General features: G+C 45.8%; 1 protein-coding gene across 1 annotated transcript in view; it reads right to left on the bottom strand.

The window, feature by feature from the left end:
• Positions 1 to 819: 819 nt before the first annotated feature.
• LOC119440075 (protocadherin-16-like) overlaps positions 820 to 17,162 on the bottom strand; it is a 162,832-nt gene continuing 146,489 nt past the window's right edge. Inside the window, exons 12-15 of the mRNA XM_037705017.2 lie at positions 16,403 to 16,656; positions 12,385 to 12,448; positions 6,189 to 6,572; positions 820 to 3,087 (exon numbers count right to left, since the gene is read on the bottom strand). Of these exons, the coding sequence (XP_037560945.1) occupies positions 3,001 to 3,087; positions 6,189 to 6,572; positions 12,385 to 12,448; positions 16,403 to 16,656 (789 nt within the window). The 3' untranslated portion in view covers positions 820 to 3,000. The remainder of the gene's footprint in view (positions 3,088 to 6,188; positions 6,573 to 12,384; positions 12,449 to 16,402; positions 16,657 to 17,162) is intronic.

Genomic DNA, 17,162 nt, shown 5'->3' with positions numbered 1-17,162 from the left:
GGTGACGTATCATGGCGCCTTCTGATTCGCTGAGAGCAATGAAATCCGTGATGACACTGCTTCAGCGCTGAATCTGGGGTGAGAGAAACTGAGGAAGAGATATTTGGTGTTTGTTTACGAATTTCTCCACTAATAACTCATATTTTTGCACTCTACAAAAACTGCATGCAGCTGAATTCCAGCTTTTATTCCAGCTGAAACCCACTAAAAATACGCCGGACTCAAATCTTATCGATTTGATAATAAAGTTTACGTTCTTCTTCATTCCAGCTGAAGTTCCTGTTTCTCTTTAGTGTCCCTTTAAGGCACAAATAGGGAGTATAGTATGGGATAGAATTAACCCTGAGGGTAGCCTTTTGCTCAGGTTGGCGCGTGGTTCTGGTGGGCGGACTGCCAGCATCTTACTTCCATAGTATTTTTTCCTTTCTTCTTAGTTGTGTTGATCTATTTCCTGTCCGTTCAGTGACAGAACAGTTGACATTCCCCTGCTCTCAACAGGTGTCCGTATGTGAAGTACTCATCGTCTAGGCACCTTGTATCTGCATCATGATATTATTTCAATGTATCTTTACTGAGGCAGCCTTGTCGAAATCCAAGTGGGCGACTGGAAGGATTTACGATCACTTTGAAATTTTGAGACAGTCCGTCTGACTTACCTGAAAAGACTGCTGGCGAGCTGCAGCTTCTGCCTTGACCGTAACTGACTCAAAGGCGGAACAGTTGTCAAGGTTATTTTCCGTACACTTACAGCAGAATCGCAAAAAAACTTAGTCTAATATTACAACCTTCTAGAAAGAAGTATCACATTTTGCTTGTAAAATACGTAATTCCGGAACGTCAGTTTATCTTCTAGCGTTCATCATATACAGTCGCTGATCGCGTTTACAAGCACGCTTTTTTATATAAAACAGTAATGCATGTTTCTGTGTAGACTTCCACATTTTTATAAAAATCCCATGTGGCAGATAGCACGACATATAGTGCTTGAATGGATCACTCCAACATGCAGACCTTATTTGAGCGAGAAATCGAAATGCACCGTTGACTAATGACTAAACATAACTTATCGTTTTTAACTAACCACTTGGACGTATTGCAAATTACAAATTGTAGACGGCGAGACCGCAAGGCATATCTACTTGGAAAGAACTCTGTATATGACTGTATTTTCGAGATATCAGTCATCAAGCTTGCGATAAAAATGCACTGTCATTCCACTTATCTTCTAATGAAACACCGTTTCATGCATTGAAGCAAAAACATGACTGGAGTGCCAATGCAGGCGTATTTCTTTGCAGTTTGTGAATTTATACTTCGAAACTGGTGTCATTCTGGGAATTCGTTCCAAGTGTCGCCTTGAAACTTCCCGGCTACAATTTGTAATTTGCATTATATGAGATAAGGTAATTAGGTAAACACGTCATTAACAAATTTTAATAATTAGTGAATTATGCATTTACAAATTTCGTGAAAATATCGTTCACGTCTTTGAGTAATCCAGTTAAAGAAGTAGAATTGTACATCTGCCCCAGGTGGTCGTTACAAATTCGTGGCGCTCTTCACAGAAACACCCACTGTAAAAACTTTACATTGGCGTAACAGGAAGATTGGCTTTGCATAAATGCTGGAATAATAAATGTACACATCCATCTGCCGAGATTGTAAGACAAAAAATTCAATATTTCCTAGCTACATTGCATGATAGCGAGAAGTAATCACAGCAGAATCGACAACACATCAATATTATTAACAGTATGTACAAAAATCATCTTCTTGCTTCTTTTTTCTCATTTCCTATCTACAAAACCATTGTGTCACTATTTAAGCAATCACTACTTTGGAGAAAAGAAACTGAAATCTTGTTTAGAACATGCTACAGAATCAAGAGGGAGTCTTCCCACACAGTTCTGGTGGCTTTGCCCGACTGCCCATGGGAAGGCTCAATGCATATGGTATTTCGGCAATGCACTTAATACTGGCTTCGTTTACGAACATAAATGCGCGGACTTATGCACGCTTGTGTACAATTTTCTATGTTGGCACATAAACAACTCTGAGTAGAAAAAAGCGCATTCTAACATTCAGTTGTGATCATGATGGCAAAGGTGTTTGAATCACACAACGTCTTCGTCACTTAAAAGCGTACGACTGAGCTACTTTCTAAATGTCATGGCTTGCTTAAGAGCAATCTGGCACAGAAGTGCTTCTGCTGTTCGCTTTATAATACAGATACTTGTTAACGCTCTCATGTACGGATAGAAATCCATGCTGCTGTTATTCACAGCAAGCGATTTGTAGCAGGTTCTTGCTAATAAAATTGTCTTAATAGGCATCATAATGAAAAAAAGAACGACTTTTGGTTGCAGAACACTGAAATGCATCGGAACTTTCGACTCTACTGTGTTGCACGTAGTACATGGACGTTCCCTTTTTTTGGAAACTCAGTTTTCATGCCAAGTTTCAGAAAACACATCTGGACCTCGATCACAGCTGTCGACTCTTCGTGGCCAGGCAGGGAAGCGATGCTCGCACCAGTGTGTTTCACGTGCTTTTTTGTGTACTTGCTGAAAGTTTCGTTGGCGGTTGGGAACTTCGTCTAGGTCATGCATTACAAACGTCTTTGACATCTACACTTATGGAACACTCTGTCAAAAATAGTTTATGTCCCTTCTCTTTCTTCACCTCAGAACAGTTCACAGCGCACAGTGCGCCGGCACGCTGGGAAAGTTGATACACAACACACCGCTTGGCTGTACGGTTCTTGCGTATGAGGAAGACCACGATGGCACCGCTGGGCTGTGTGGTGTTGCTTGCAAGGAAGACATAAGTTGTCGTCACATCTCAAGTGGAAGGCACTTGTAGCTTGGTATTTCACAGGCTTATCACAATGACTTGCGCGCATCGCAAGTTTGTGCGTCAGCTCCACAAATTCCTAAACCTGTGGTGACTTTGCTTGCATCCGAGCGGCTTGAGACCAGGTGTGTTTAAAAGACGATTGACCTAGAAGTACACTGTGAGTTCATTGTGGTTCGGAGACTCGTTGCCAGCTGTCAGTGGGGTTACACTGAAGTCCGGATCCAATGCCGTCTGAAAAAGCAAAAGGCAACTTTGAGTTATCTGTAATTTAAGGTGTCAACATCTTTCCGGTATTTATTAGGGCGAAAGCCTTAAGTGGCTCATACCCCGATGACATTGAAATACACGTTGTCCCGTTCAGTGGTGCAAAAATTGTCATCGTCAGAAATGGCTCTTACCCCCCCACCCCCCTATGTGAGCAAAAATTCAATGTCTTAGGATCCTCTCCTAATGGACAGGCAACAAGCGCTCAGTAAAGCGAAGCGCACAGTGCAGACATTCATTGGAATCGCGCATACAACTTCAGGCGAAAGCCTGAAGTGGCTCATAGCCCAATGGTCTGGAAAAAAAACGCATCGTCTGGTTTAGTGGTACAAAATAGTCCCTATCAGTAATGGCTCATACCTCATAAGCAAGCAAAAATCCAATGTCTCATCCCTCTCGTAATGCACAGGCTACAAGCACTCACCAAAGCGAAGTCAACAGGGCATACATTCATTGGAATCCCGCTAACAACGTACTGAAACGCGGCGTGTAATCGAGAGGTACAAAAATTCAGTGCCATTCCACTCTGTGAAGGTGGATGACCAGGGAAGCTGTATATCTGGTGATAAACTATATAGATTTAAATAAAGACTTACCGCATGAATTTTCATTTTCTACGGTCTTTATTATTTTGTCACTAAGGTGACTATAGCTTTGTGGTCGCTATGGCAGACGGCCACGAGTTCTGTAACGACTCTGGAAAAGTTCTTCTCGAACGTCGTCTATGCAGGACCGAGGACGTGTGGTAGTTCCACCGATGTTTGTATAGCACTGAATGCTGACCCTTTCCAACAGATACGCCAAGAACCACTTTCCGTCTGGCTGAGACAGGTCTACGCTGAAATCACACACAATTACGATGGGAGTCGAGTCGGCAGGGGTGATCCAACCAAAGGCGTCAATCATAACGTTCTCCAGGTCTCCTTTGGACGTCCCGGGAAGAACGTAGACTGTTGCGACAACGTCACGCGGCCTACCCATCAGGCGGCCGGAACGCAACTGAGAGAACGTGCCAATGCAGTGCGTGAAGTCACCAGCGAAAGAGATACACCCATTGGGTTTTCAGTATTTTGCACAACAGAGCCAACGAGCGCGCAAGCAGTGGCACAAGTACGTTCGCGCGGTTGGGCGGAGGGGCGCCAACCAGCCAGCTGTGGAAGAAGACGACGACGCTCTACCATTGCTGATGATGATAGTTTTTGGTCATGCGCTCGGTCTACGCACTCAGCAATCCGCTGGAAACTAGCGTATAACAACTCCGCTGTAAAAAAACACGTGACCTTCTCAATGGCTCATACCCCCGAAAGCAAGAGCGCATACCCCCATAAGCCAGCAAGAAATGCAATGGCTCATAGCCCCGTAAGGCTGAAGCGCTCAGCAAAGTGAAGCGAACAGTGCATACTTTCATTGAAATCACCCATACAAACACAGAACAGCATACGTTTCAATTCCCTGCTGAGAGGATGCGACTTAAAATCAAAGAGAAACGTCGCTGGCGCGAGTCTGACCCCGTTATACGAGTGCGCGAAGCCCCAGCTAAGCGTCGAAAATGAACCGAAGAAGCCAAACTGCGAAAGCAGCAACGCGACGATGCAAGACGGCGCATTACCAAGTGTGCAGCAGGCTTTCGCCTTCACGTGTTATAGGAGTATAGCATGCAGCCAAACTTTTTGCTTTTCTACCATTTTGAAAGAAACTCTAGGCAGGTAACTTCAGCAATAGCGGCCTCCTAGCTATAATAAATATTTTTGGGAATAAAAGAGATATCACGTCATCGACAATAAATAAAGTATTGCAAAAATTTTATTTAAAATGCTTGTAGTCGCAATTTGCAGCGTTACAGATGTGCGGTTTGAAAATATTATCATCATCACCAGCCTATTTGTATGTCCACTACAAAACGAAGGCCCCTCCCAGCGATCTACAATTACCCTATCTTGCGCTAGCTGATTCCAACGTGCCCCTGAAAACTTCCTAATTTCATCACCCCACCTAATTTTCTGCGGTCCTCGACTGCACTTCCCTTCCCTTGGCACACACTCTGGAACTCTAGTGGTCCACCGGTTTCTACACTACGCATTACATGGCATGCCAACCTCCATATTTTTTATCTTAGTGTCAACTATCGGCTATCCCCGTTTGCTCTCTGATCCACACCGCTCTATTCATGCCTCTTTAGCGTTACAAATATACGAGACCAATACGCGGAGAAGCAATGCACTGACATTTTAGTAGTAAACGCTGCACATATAAAGAGCTGATAGACGACTTCATAATTATACATTTTCACCATCCACCATCTATCATACTGACATGCATGGTCACAAGTGCAGGAGAATGCACTAGATGGCAGAGTGATCGGTATAACTGCTTTCTTCAAAGTGCATCAGTCTGTACAGCGAGTATGATGACATTTCACGGATAAAGTCAGCTGATCTGAGCATAGTATTTTTCCACGCATCCACTATGTCACAACCTTGTCACCAGCAAAGACAAAAATTTATGGTTAAGAAACAAAAGAGCGCGGGGCATGAGCTCTAGTGAAGTCATTTTTGTTTGCCTATATATCTGCAAAGAAGCTGTTTATGTGTAAAATAATACTACCAGCAGTGCCAGGACAGTATGTAGCGTAGTCAGGCACAGACGCTACCATGATTTAAAGGGCAGTAAGATTTTTCAGAGCTCTGGAAAGGCTACTGCTTTGCTGTAATTTCTCATAGCTATTAGATGCCCTTGAACAATAACCACCACCTGCCCCTTCAAATGTCCATAAATCAGCGCGCAAGAGTACATGTGAGTGCCAGTCGAATATTGGCCTCCAATTGTCGCGTTCAACAAACGCTTATTGTCACTGCTAAACTTGCATACATCCCACAAACTCGCTCCAGTTTCTGCCAGCAGTAGCACCAAACACAGGTGTTAACGGGTGAAGAAGATAGCACAGTACTTTCCGATCGCGAACACAGCAAGGACATAGCGAGGTACTACAGACAAAGGACCGCCCAACAGGCATCATTTAGAGCATCACTTAAAGCGTCGTTTGGACATTAAAAACTAGCGAGTCGTACCTTGTTAGGCTGGTCATCCTCCCAGTTGAGTTCCTTGACTTTCATTGGTATGGAGCCAATGGGCCACTGGACGCTGAGCAGTTTGCCATTGCACCGCAATGAAGGGCCGCCCAGAGGTGCCACCATTCCGTTCCGAAGTGGCTCCAATCTACCGTTGGGCAGCACCCTACCATTTTGCTGCAGTCCGTTATTGTTTTTTATGCTTCCATTTGAGACAGGGGTGTCCAGACAGTCCGGTAGAGTCTCTCGCTCACTCATGTCCTCGGTCATGTCGTCCGACTTGGCATCCGACAGGTTGAAGATGGGATTTTCGACACCCGCAAGTGGCCTTGGCGGGTTGATAAGCCTGCTGGTGGCACTGCGAGGCGCCTTTATTGTCGCCACCTGCATTTAGAATTTACGTTTCGTATGCATTAATGCCATTTAGAAACAAGCGAGTTGTATTGCAGAGAAGGCACAAGGCGACGAGAAGGTACACATAGAATGCACACACGCAGCGCTACTCTATGTGTGCTTTCTCGTGTCCTTGTGTCTGTTCGTCTCAAGATGAACCTCCGAAGAGCCAACATGCCACGCGCATGATTTCAACCTCCTGCCAATATTCTGGAGCAAGGTGCTCCATGAGGGATCTGATAAAACATGTTTCATGCACAGCTGTTTTGTTTGTATGCAAAGTATTCAATAAGCTGGAACTCTAAGCAGGCTGATGTCCTTATAAAAAACAGCTGTAATTGCATTTAGGTCGACGCCTACGACAGGTTAGACATTTCTGCTGTGTTCATTTTTCTTCTATCCTAGAGATGGTTTGAAAGCGATATCTAGAGCCTTTTCCGGGACTAATTTTGCAGCTGTGACGCATTGCGAGTGACACTTGATATGTGGAGACAGATGTCCATCGGGATTGTGAACAAACTAAGTTTTGGCAATAAACTATATTACCAATTCAAGCAATTGTTTAGATTGCACTGTTGAAGCTATCGCTGTCATAAAGCAGCGCCATGTTATATATTATGACTGGAGGAATATTAGCACATCTGCCGTCAAGCCCATTCATCAGCCTATCTCGAGCTTGGAAGTCCCGCTTATAATCGCCTGTCATCTACGTGTCCTCCCAATGTGAATCGAAGTTGTCTGAAGCACCGAAGGTAACGACAGCATACAATTACAGCTCGACAAAATGCAATAAACTCTGGAAAATCATACCGCGGATAGCATCGCTGACACAGAAACTTGGGGCTGGTTTCATGCATTCGTGAAGAATGAGTGCTGAGTGTTCAAGTGTCCAATTGCGATTTGGAAACGCGCTCTTCTTCCAATAATTACACGACAACAGCTAATATAAGCTAGCGCTCAATTAGGGATTTGCAATTTGCCCGAGAGTGAGCCATTAAAGCTTTGTTTAGATTTTAGTTTTTATTGGTTTTGGGAAAATGCCCCACCACTCTTCGTGCTCAAGCCAAACAGCCGCGAAAGCACGCATTTTGCATTAGTTCATTATTTCGTCCCTAAGCCGTCGCCCGCTAACGACCGCTGGTCACTCAGTGAAGCGAAGGAGCTAATGCTCCACGAATAAAATTCATTTCGCATATTCTTGGAACATATCTCTCAAAAATACCATGTAAAAAATTCGCGCACACACGCACTGGTTGGTCGTCAGTGGTGCTCAGAAGTAAAATTATGCAGGAACGTTTTGAAGAAATGAGAAATACAAATGGGAAAAGTAAAGCATCCAGAGAAATACATTACTTTTTCCCATTTGTTCCCCTGGGAGCGGTTCGTCAGTCCAGTGCCCCCATACCACTGCGCTTTCGGTTTGGCCCGACATGGTGAGGCGGTGTAAAGATCGGTTTTCAGGCCGCTCTTGACTTGGTCGCGTTTTCTAATTGTGTCCTGAACATATTCAGCCATGTAGCACTGGTCCTAATGTCTGGAGGCTGTAGTCAGCCACCCCGTATGAGGGGGGGAGGGTAAGTCTGAAAGGAGGAACTAAAGTAATGCGTTTAGCTTGACACGTCCATAGGATGTGTTTGGTGTTTGCATGCCCTCCAGAGTGGAGGCATAGCGGTGGCTTGCACAAGAGGTGAAGTCGCGCCGGGGAGGTAATGTGTTCGCTTGTTCTTGTCGTATGAATTTTCCTTGCCGACTTGTGAGTTTGGGGAGAGGCGAGGGACGAGGGACAACGTGCCAAGACAGCCTGTAGGATTTTACAGTGGGGCAACAGTGCGCTGCAAATATAGTGCGGTTAGGCTCTGACATGCTGGGGTCCCGGAAGAGAGTTTGTCGGCCGATCTGGTCTACTCTTGATTGCCCAGTATCCCAGTATATCTGGGAATCCACAGTACGTCCACGGGAAAGTACAGTGCACCAGCGATTTGAAGGTTATTGCATAGCGAAAGAAATTCAACAAGAGGGGACACTCGGCAAGAACTGGCAACAGGAAATACGTCACGCTATAGTATTGATGCCGAACGTTAGCTGCCGCGACTATAAAAAAAAAGAAAGTAAAATTAAGTTAACAGACATTTCTTTTTTTTTTCGTTCTTTGCCGCGAAAACTAAAACGTTTTGCGTATAAATGAACTTAAACGTTGCGACTTATTTTTGTTGCGTTACCTAGCGACAGGCCAATGACGTACCAGATGCATGCGTCATCCGCCAGACACTCCACCGAAGCTAGCGAGGACGGCGGCGCGCGCGTTTGGGCGCTCGCCCACGGCGACCCGTCTGTCTCCTTTTTATTGCGATAGCAATTATATGGACACTTCAACCGGATTTCTGCCGTCGGCGTCGCCGTCGCCATCGCCGTGAGGTTCCGTATAGATTCCAAGGGCGATAAAATCATCGCCGCGCGCCGTATGCGCAAGCGAAAGCGCGCGGGGTACGCGCGCTATCACGGAGGGCGAACGCACGGCGGAAAGCAAACGCGACCGTCCCGCGAAAGGCCGTCGGGGTATGGGAGGGAGGGAGGCGGGGCAGCGCTGTGCTCCGGCGCCAAAGGCGTATCTTACCACTCAATCTCCCACGCGAAAGCAAGAAACGGGAAGAGGGAGGGAGGGGGGGGGGCAGCTTCTCTTCTGCCAACTACTTCTCTGCCCGGCGGTCGCCCGCACCGTCTCTTATCTCCACACGGCTCTGACCTTTGTATGGGCTGCGCATTTGCCGCTCAGTTTCCGTTGAAGTGATAGACCGCGCGAACTTGCGCTTGCTGCCAGCGTTTTGACAGTCGTTGGCTGCAGTCATTCAGTGTGATCTATTCATGTTTGCTTGTGCGCGCTGACACCACGATTGTTAATTCAGTTAGTAAGCCAATGTGTCCAAGTTTATGCAGCCGATAAAACTACTATCCCTACTCCGAATAGCGCTCTACTAATTTGCTATCGCAATCGATGCTTCGCCTTTCGGGCGAAACTGCGACATGTTTTTTTTTTTTTTTTTAATGTAGACTGGTTTCTTGGGCTCCCGGCGTATTCTTGCGTTCCTTCTGCATTGGGCCAAGACACCACTGCACTATTGGATTACGGCAAGGTGACAAATTTTGTTTCACAGTCTACGACGCAATTATAGGCCTACGGCACGGGACTGAGACTTAAGACGCAGTTAGCGAAAAACAGCTCGGCCGTCCTGGCACAGTTATTTGAGTTAATTAATCGTACTGGGACATGTTTCCGACGCTTCCTAGGGGATTATTGTTACTGATTTCGGTTCTGTTGAGGCAAACTGGCTGCACAGGGCGCTGTGACGCAGTTAGCCAGAACGAACTCGGCCGTGGTGCGTAGTCTAGTGCGTCTTGCTAGGAGAAGTTTGTGCCGCTTTCTCTGACGCCAGACATTACTGAAAAGTAATTTAGTTACTTTTTGGGGTACTATTAAGATACACTGGCCGCACAGGGCGCTGTGATGCAGTTGCTATAAGCAGCTCGACCGTGGTGACAAAGTTAGTTTGGCGTGTAATCAACCTTAGAGGGACAAGTTTGTGAGGTTTTTTTGTGGCCCCGCAACAACATATCCCTTCTTTCCTTACTCACGCCTGTCGAAAACGCGATGGGCGATTGCCAAGAGTGATAACATGGGAGTGTGTTGCCGGCGCCGGCAGAACGCGCAAAAGATAACGCCGAGGAACATATGAGAAACTTGTAATTCGAAAATTCCGTCTTCTAAAGGACTGAAAACAGGCTTTGCACCCACGCATTTGTCTTGAGCACGAGTGGAAGGTATTGGTCCGGCTGGGAGCCTCTCGCGTCGGTCTCTGTATATGTAGCGTACCGTCGCGCCGCCCGAGGCCAAGTTTTGGAAACGCGAAGGCGCCCGTGTACTTGTGCCGCTAAAGTGCATGAAATAATGCCCTGAACTGGAGGGAATTCTTCGAAATCAGATGTTTGCATATTTGATGGCATTGTTCTGGATGAGTCGGGTATTTTCTACGCCATGTAGGTATGTAAAAGCGAATTCCGTTTGTTTATATAATGCCACCCATTCATCGCTCTGGCACGTTTCGCCTCTACACGCAGTATTCCTATGTCGAAATACCAAAATGACACATGCTTGTAACATGCTGTTACATGCTTGTAAATGTAACATGCTTGTGATTTACTTTTTTTCAGCTGATGCCGTCCGGTGGAGCTGCATACGGGAACTACTGCTTACCTGGGGTCACAACGTTGGATGAACGCACAAAAAGCGTGGAACGAGCTTTAATATAGAGCAAAATAAATATTTCCTCATTTCACAAGGAGTCTTGCGTCTACTTTGTGAAATTGCACGTGGCACAGATTCGATGGGACTTAAGATCGTTCGCAATCATTTTTACCAAATAGTAAACCGATTCCGCACGAAGACCGTGCGCGGTCCAGCTGAAAAAAAAGGAGGAGGGAGGGGGGGGGGGTGCACCCGGCGTGCTAGCAAGCGTTCAAAATGCGCGCGCCCAAAACCGAAAACGGCAGTGATTGATGCCGACGGCTTGGCACGCTGCAGTCAATTCGGCCGCTGGGCTCTATGGGAGTGTCCGCTCTTGTTGAATTCCTTTCTCTATGGTTATCGCGCGAGCGTCGACCAAGAACAGCGCCACGGCCCATCCCCTTTTAGGCAGAGAGGGGTATCAGGCCAGCTTCCCTCACTCTTTTCGCTGTTCCGTAAGCTGCGATCACTCCCGTCCGAGGAAGGCGCCTTTTCCTTTTTTTTTTTTCTTCGGTAAACGGGCAGTGATGGTATTGCGCGTAACGTATTCTTCGGTATTATCAGGAATTGGACGCTCCGAATTGCACGCTTTTCTTATCATCCGCGAAGAGGCAGCCAAAAGTCGCTTGAATGCAACGAACGTAAAGCTTAAAATAGAGAGAGAGGGTGGCGGGATCGTCGTCTGAGTGATTGTTGTAACATGGAACAGCCAACGAGGGAGATAAGATTGCGAAATCTTGATTTTCACTGTTCGGAAACGGGCCTCTAGGCTTCCGGGACGCTAGGCCGGTCCACACTCGCGCGATAACCTCAAATTGCACTAGACTGTACAGGTGCGTACATATTTGTGCAGAAATAGAGCTGTGCGGCTCATAGCACAAAATTTCTCAGCACCTGTCCATGCAGTCGGTACAAATAATGGGTGTTTATAAGATATTTTTTTCAGTTCAGCTCTTCAAAACTCGTCTTAGCTATGGACCGAGTATTCCAGGTAAATACTACTCTGACTTTAATCCAGCACGCCATGTCATGTTTTTTTGTGTGTGTATGTGTGTCACCGATTTCTTACAGATTCACCCAATGAAACTTGTCTGGGAACCGGACGTGTTTTCTAAGTGACTGTGGTGTTGGGCTGCTAAATGCGAGGTCGCGGGATCAAATCCCGGCCACGGCGGCCGCATTTCGATAGGGGCGAAATGCGAAAACACTCGTGTGCTTATATTTAGGTACACGTGAAAGATTTAGGGTGCACGAAAGAGGTGCACGTGGTCCAAATTTCTGGAGTCCCCCATTACGGCGTGCCTCATAATCAGATCGTCTTTTCGGCACATAATATCCCATAATTAAATTTTTTAACAAGCATTATAATAGGCATCACACAAACCACAACCAGGAAACGGGCGTTTAAACATCACACTGCCCCTACCAAGGAATTCAGGTCACTGTGTGGAAAATGAAACCTGTAGCTTTTTTATGGAGGGTCAGAAAAAACGCGGAATATCACAGATGGTGTCACCAAAATACCTTATTCAGTGCTGTGTGGCCATTGCCAGTGAAGGAGACCGGCAATCTGTTGCGGAACTTCTTGCTGCAAAAATGAGATAAAGAAGCACACACTAGTTACAAGGCACAGCTATTCGGAGATAAGAGAAAATGGGCGGACTCAACTCCAGTTGCCATCTATGTAAAGCGAAGCATTCTTGGGGTGATTGGCTCATGAACCATGCGTGTGCATATGAAGTGTCATTTCCTAGGAATAACTATGAGCATTGATGAGCAGCACGTTACACAAAGAAATTATTTCATTTGCAGTGAACTATAGATGAGCTGGATATTATATGCACATATTTATATGCAGTAGATCATATATATACATATATATATATATATATATATATATATATATATATATATATATATATTATTTCGCAAAATTGCAGTTGTGATCCATAGTGTGCTGCGCTCGTGGTGTTTTTGGAGCGGCAGTTTCTTATAGTGCAACTGCGGATCGAAACGCGCCAAGCGTCTCAACACGCTGGCTTGCCTGTGAGAAAGGGTGTTCTATGCAGCTTGTCGAAACATGCGTCTATGGCGTTCGCCGTTAGAGGCCAGGTAGGTACGAAAAAGTGCGTAGAACTCAGCAAACCAGCTTCGCTTTAAAACACAGTGCGAGTGGTAGAGCAGTCAGTCAAGAAGAGCAGTAACGCAGGTGAGCTGGATGAGATATTTGGTAGTCATCATGGAACGAACAAAACCAATGACATGCAACAAAAAGCTGGAGACCCGCCGCGGTGGCTCAGTTGTCTAAGGCGTTGCGCTGCCGAGCACGAGGTCGCGGGATCGAATCCCGGCCGAGGTGGCTCAGAGATACAAAGTACATTCTACATTTATTCCAAGTTTACTTTATGTGTAGGTCGGGAAACAATTTATCAAATTCTTTAGTTAACTTGCACTTTTTTATCGGTATTATTCGACGTGCTTCCGCCACCCCAGCGTGACAAGTCAAGAGACATGAAGGCGGACGGCGTGGTCATTGCATTTTGGCGAGGCTACCGATTCGTTATCCAACGCACTCAAGAATAGCTCGTATAACGCGCTATTAAAATGCTTCCGAAAGCGAACCGTTCGCTTTTTCTCGAGTGATTGATCAGAAGGTCACTTTATTCAGAAAAAAAGGGGAACAAAAAACGCCGTTCAGACCAATCTATCAAGGTCAAGCGAACTGTTCGCTTTCCCAACCTTTAAAATATCGCACCGCCGTGCCACACTTTCCGCAGTTCTTCGCTTTTCTGGCTGCCTCTTGAGTGTTTTATAAAGTGGCGCCACCCCACCTGAGAAATTCAGCAGCGGATTCGGTACTATAAGGCTGGCATTTCGGGAAAACTAGACTTCTAGATATGCTAAAGCGGGACAGAACAATGTCCCCTACACAAGCCGTGGGACTGCAAGACCACGGCGGTCAATGCGGAATGTGTCCCGCCTAAATCTGGACGTCTGTTCACTTACGACAAAACATACACGGAGTAAGTAACCCTTTCCGCATACAAATCTAAATGCTTATCAGGAAACACTCGATAAGAAGGAACCACGAAGAAGATATCTGAAAGGGTGCGTCAGAAGTGCAAAGTGTGCCAGATGGCAAGTGTCCGCAAAATTTTGCGTAGTACGGTGCACAACAGCGGCGGAAGTATTATAGCAGACACAAGGAAAACACACTTATGTAGTACTTGTCTTACAGAAAACTTCCTTGCTTTTTCAAATGTGTGTGAAGCATGACACTAATTGTCATAAAAGTACTTGATAGGCTTGCAATTGCTTTTTTGTATCGTGGAGTGTAAGCTGCCAAAACTACAGAGTGGCTTTGAGAGACGCCGTGATGCGAGGCCCTGAATTGATTTTGACTACCTGGTGTTCTTTACCGTGCACCTAAATTTAAGTACAAAGGCGTTCTTTCTGGCTTCATTCGAAGTACTGCCGCTGCGGCCAAACAATCGAACCCACAACATCGGGCTCAGCTGCAAAACGCCATAGCCACTGAGCAACCACCCCATGTCAGAATTTCTTGCAAATGTGCAGGCATTCCGTAGGGGGTTATCTCTAAACATTCGTTTCATGCTTCACAAACCTGCTAAAGAAAGTCTTAATTATTAACCTAGGTTTTCCTACTTAGGCTGCATATAGTCGCTATACTCACTGCTTTTGCGCCAGCCCGTAGAGTAACATGCATAAATAATTAAACGAATGAATAAATAAATGAATAATGTCACAAAATTACCCGCCGTGGTTGCTCAGTGGCTATGGTGTTGGGCTGCTGAGCACGAGGTCGCGGGATCGGATCCCGGCCACGGCGGCCGCATTTCGATGGGGGCGAAATGCAAAAACACCCGTGTACTTAGATTTAGGTGCACGTTAAAGAACCCCAGGTGGTCCAAATTTCCGGAGTCCCCCACTACGGCGTGCCTCATAATCAGAACTGGTTTTGGCACGTAAAACCACATAATTTAATTTTTAATGCCACAAAATTTGATTTGTCGACCACTGCAAATGTAATGCCGAGTTATCACACTCTTTTATGTTCTGCACATGTATCTAGAGATAACTTATACTGCTAGGAATAAACTTTAATGTGTCAATATTACAAATTCCAGCAATGCAAATTTTACTGCAAGTGGACTGTAGGTACATGTGGTAAAAATGGCGCAGATCTTACGCTCTGTAGGAACCCATGTTATGCGAAGCATTGTGCAGGTTGCTGGCTATCGAGAGTTGTTTAAGGTTCCGCAAAGCGCTACCAAGTGAACCAACGGGTTTGTATAAATCGAGCAGCTGTGTGCATGGCGCGAGCACATGCACACATGCAAGTGGTATACGATCGTACGTACATTGTATATGTCATATGGTCTATATGGCCTATGTTAAATGACGACGGCATTTGTACTCCGGAGAATAAATGTTAAAACGTGATCAACCTGGTTCGATCATGAAGGCGGTATAGCATAGCATAGTTTATACAGTGCTGTGCTGCTACGAACTGCTATTTCGAGCTACTACGACAAAACTACTGGGGAAGGTGGGCCGATCCCGAGCACAGTGCAGTCTAACACAGCCTCTCAAAGCGGGAGCTCTCACGAGAAAACATGACGACATAGTGGCACGGGACGCCCTCGCCAAATGAAACACAGAGGTGGCGGGCTTAGGAACGAGAGACGTATGCCTGTAATCAATGGTGAGAGCACTGTGCTGCAGAGGTTTGATTCCACTACGTGGCATAGGTTCTATCCCACCATCGTTTCTACCATTATTCTATTCCACGTTCTATTCCGCCATTATTTGATTCTTAATAAAACTAGGCGAGACAGAAACCTGCCTACCAACTTACCGCAAAGAGCTTAGGCAAACAATGCTTCGCAATAAAAGGGAATTTCACAGCAAATCGACGAATAAGGACTGATGCAGCAATAGTTCACATATCACATATGCGTGAGATGTCAACATCATCATCATACTTTTTATGTTCACTGCAAGAGCTAAGGCCACTCCCAGCTACCTCCAACACCTGTATTGCGCTAGCTGATTCCAACTTACGCCTGCGAATTTCCCCGTTTCATCACACCACCTCAATTTCTGTCGTCCTTTACTGCGCTTCCTTTCCCTTGGCACCTATTTTGTAACTCGAATGGTCTACTGGTTACCTGCCCTACGCATTTCAGTACCTGCCCAGCTCTAATGTTTTATCTTAATGTCAACTAGAATATCAGCTATCCACGTTTGCTCTCTGATCCACACCGCTCTGCCCCTGTCTCTTAACGTTAGGCCTAACATTTTTTCACTCCATCGCTTTTTGCGCGGTCCTTAACCTGTTCTCCTGCGATGTAATGTCTACTAATTAAGGCTATCAGTTTATACGATATTCTATCATTGCAAGAATTCAAAGGAAGCGTTTATGAAGTGATTGGGTTTCTCCAATATTCGCCTGCAGCCACCATCTACGTACGAGCGCAGGAACAAGAATAACATACTTTCTATTCTGAAGAACACTCACTTCTTGAGTATGTACACAGTAAGTGTGATGATGATGAGCAGCAAAGAGCCCAGAAGAGCACCGAAGACGGTCATGAGCACGAAGCTGCCCTCATCCTGCCTCGGTGCCAGGACACCGCTGCGTAGCACGAGGGCCTCGGGGAACTGCACCTCGACCAGCGCCGTGGACTTGCGGGGAGGGACGCCGCTGTCGGTTGCAACCACCACCAGGTGCGACCGCGAGGAGTTCAGGTACTCGAGGTTCCGGATACGCACCTGAGAAGGAACGCGCATGGCTTGCTACTGAGACTAGCATGATACAACATGGACGGGCGTTCAGCCCGTCCTCTACATATTTAGTTAGTGTTTGGCCTTCTTTAGAGCAGCTGTCACCGTGTTTCATATCGCATGGAACGATATCATTTCACGGGAAGGTGCAACGAAACGCAATAATAAAATTAAAGAGAAATACGACAAAGGTGAAACACCTTTCCTCAAGAATCGCAGCACGCCCACCCATTAGAACACGAGGAAAGAAAGGAGAAAAAGATGGAAGAGGAAGGTTCAGAATAACACAATGAATGTCGCAAACAAGACGGACAATACGAGGGCCGAGTTTTGTTGCTTAAATATATTCTGCAACAATGTTAAGAAGTGTAACCGATAGGCGCGGTTTTTTTTTGTCACAACCGTATGAAACCAACAAATAACGAAGCCAAGGAAAGCACGCGACAAATTATTATTTCCTGTAATCGAAGTGTCTAAACGTTATCTATAGGGAA

This window comes from Dermacentor silvarum, chromosome 2 (assembly GCF_013339745.2).
Source record: "Dermacentor silvarum isolate Dsil-2018 chromosome 2, BIME_Dsil_1.4, whole genome shotgun sequence".
NCBI classification, from domain to species: Eukaryota; Metazoa; Arthropoda; class Arachnida; order Ixodida; family Ixodidae; genus Dermacentor; species Dermacentor silvarum.
The sequence above is the reverse complement of the archived record's forward strand: the minus strand, read 5'-3'. Positions and strand labels throughout refer to the sequence as shown.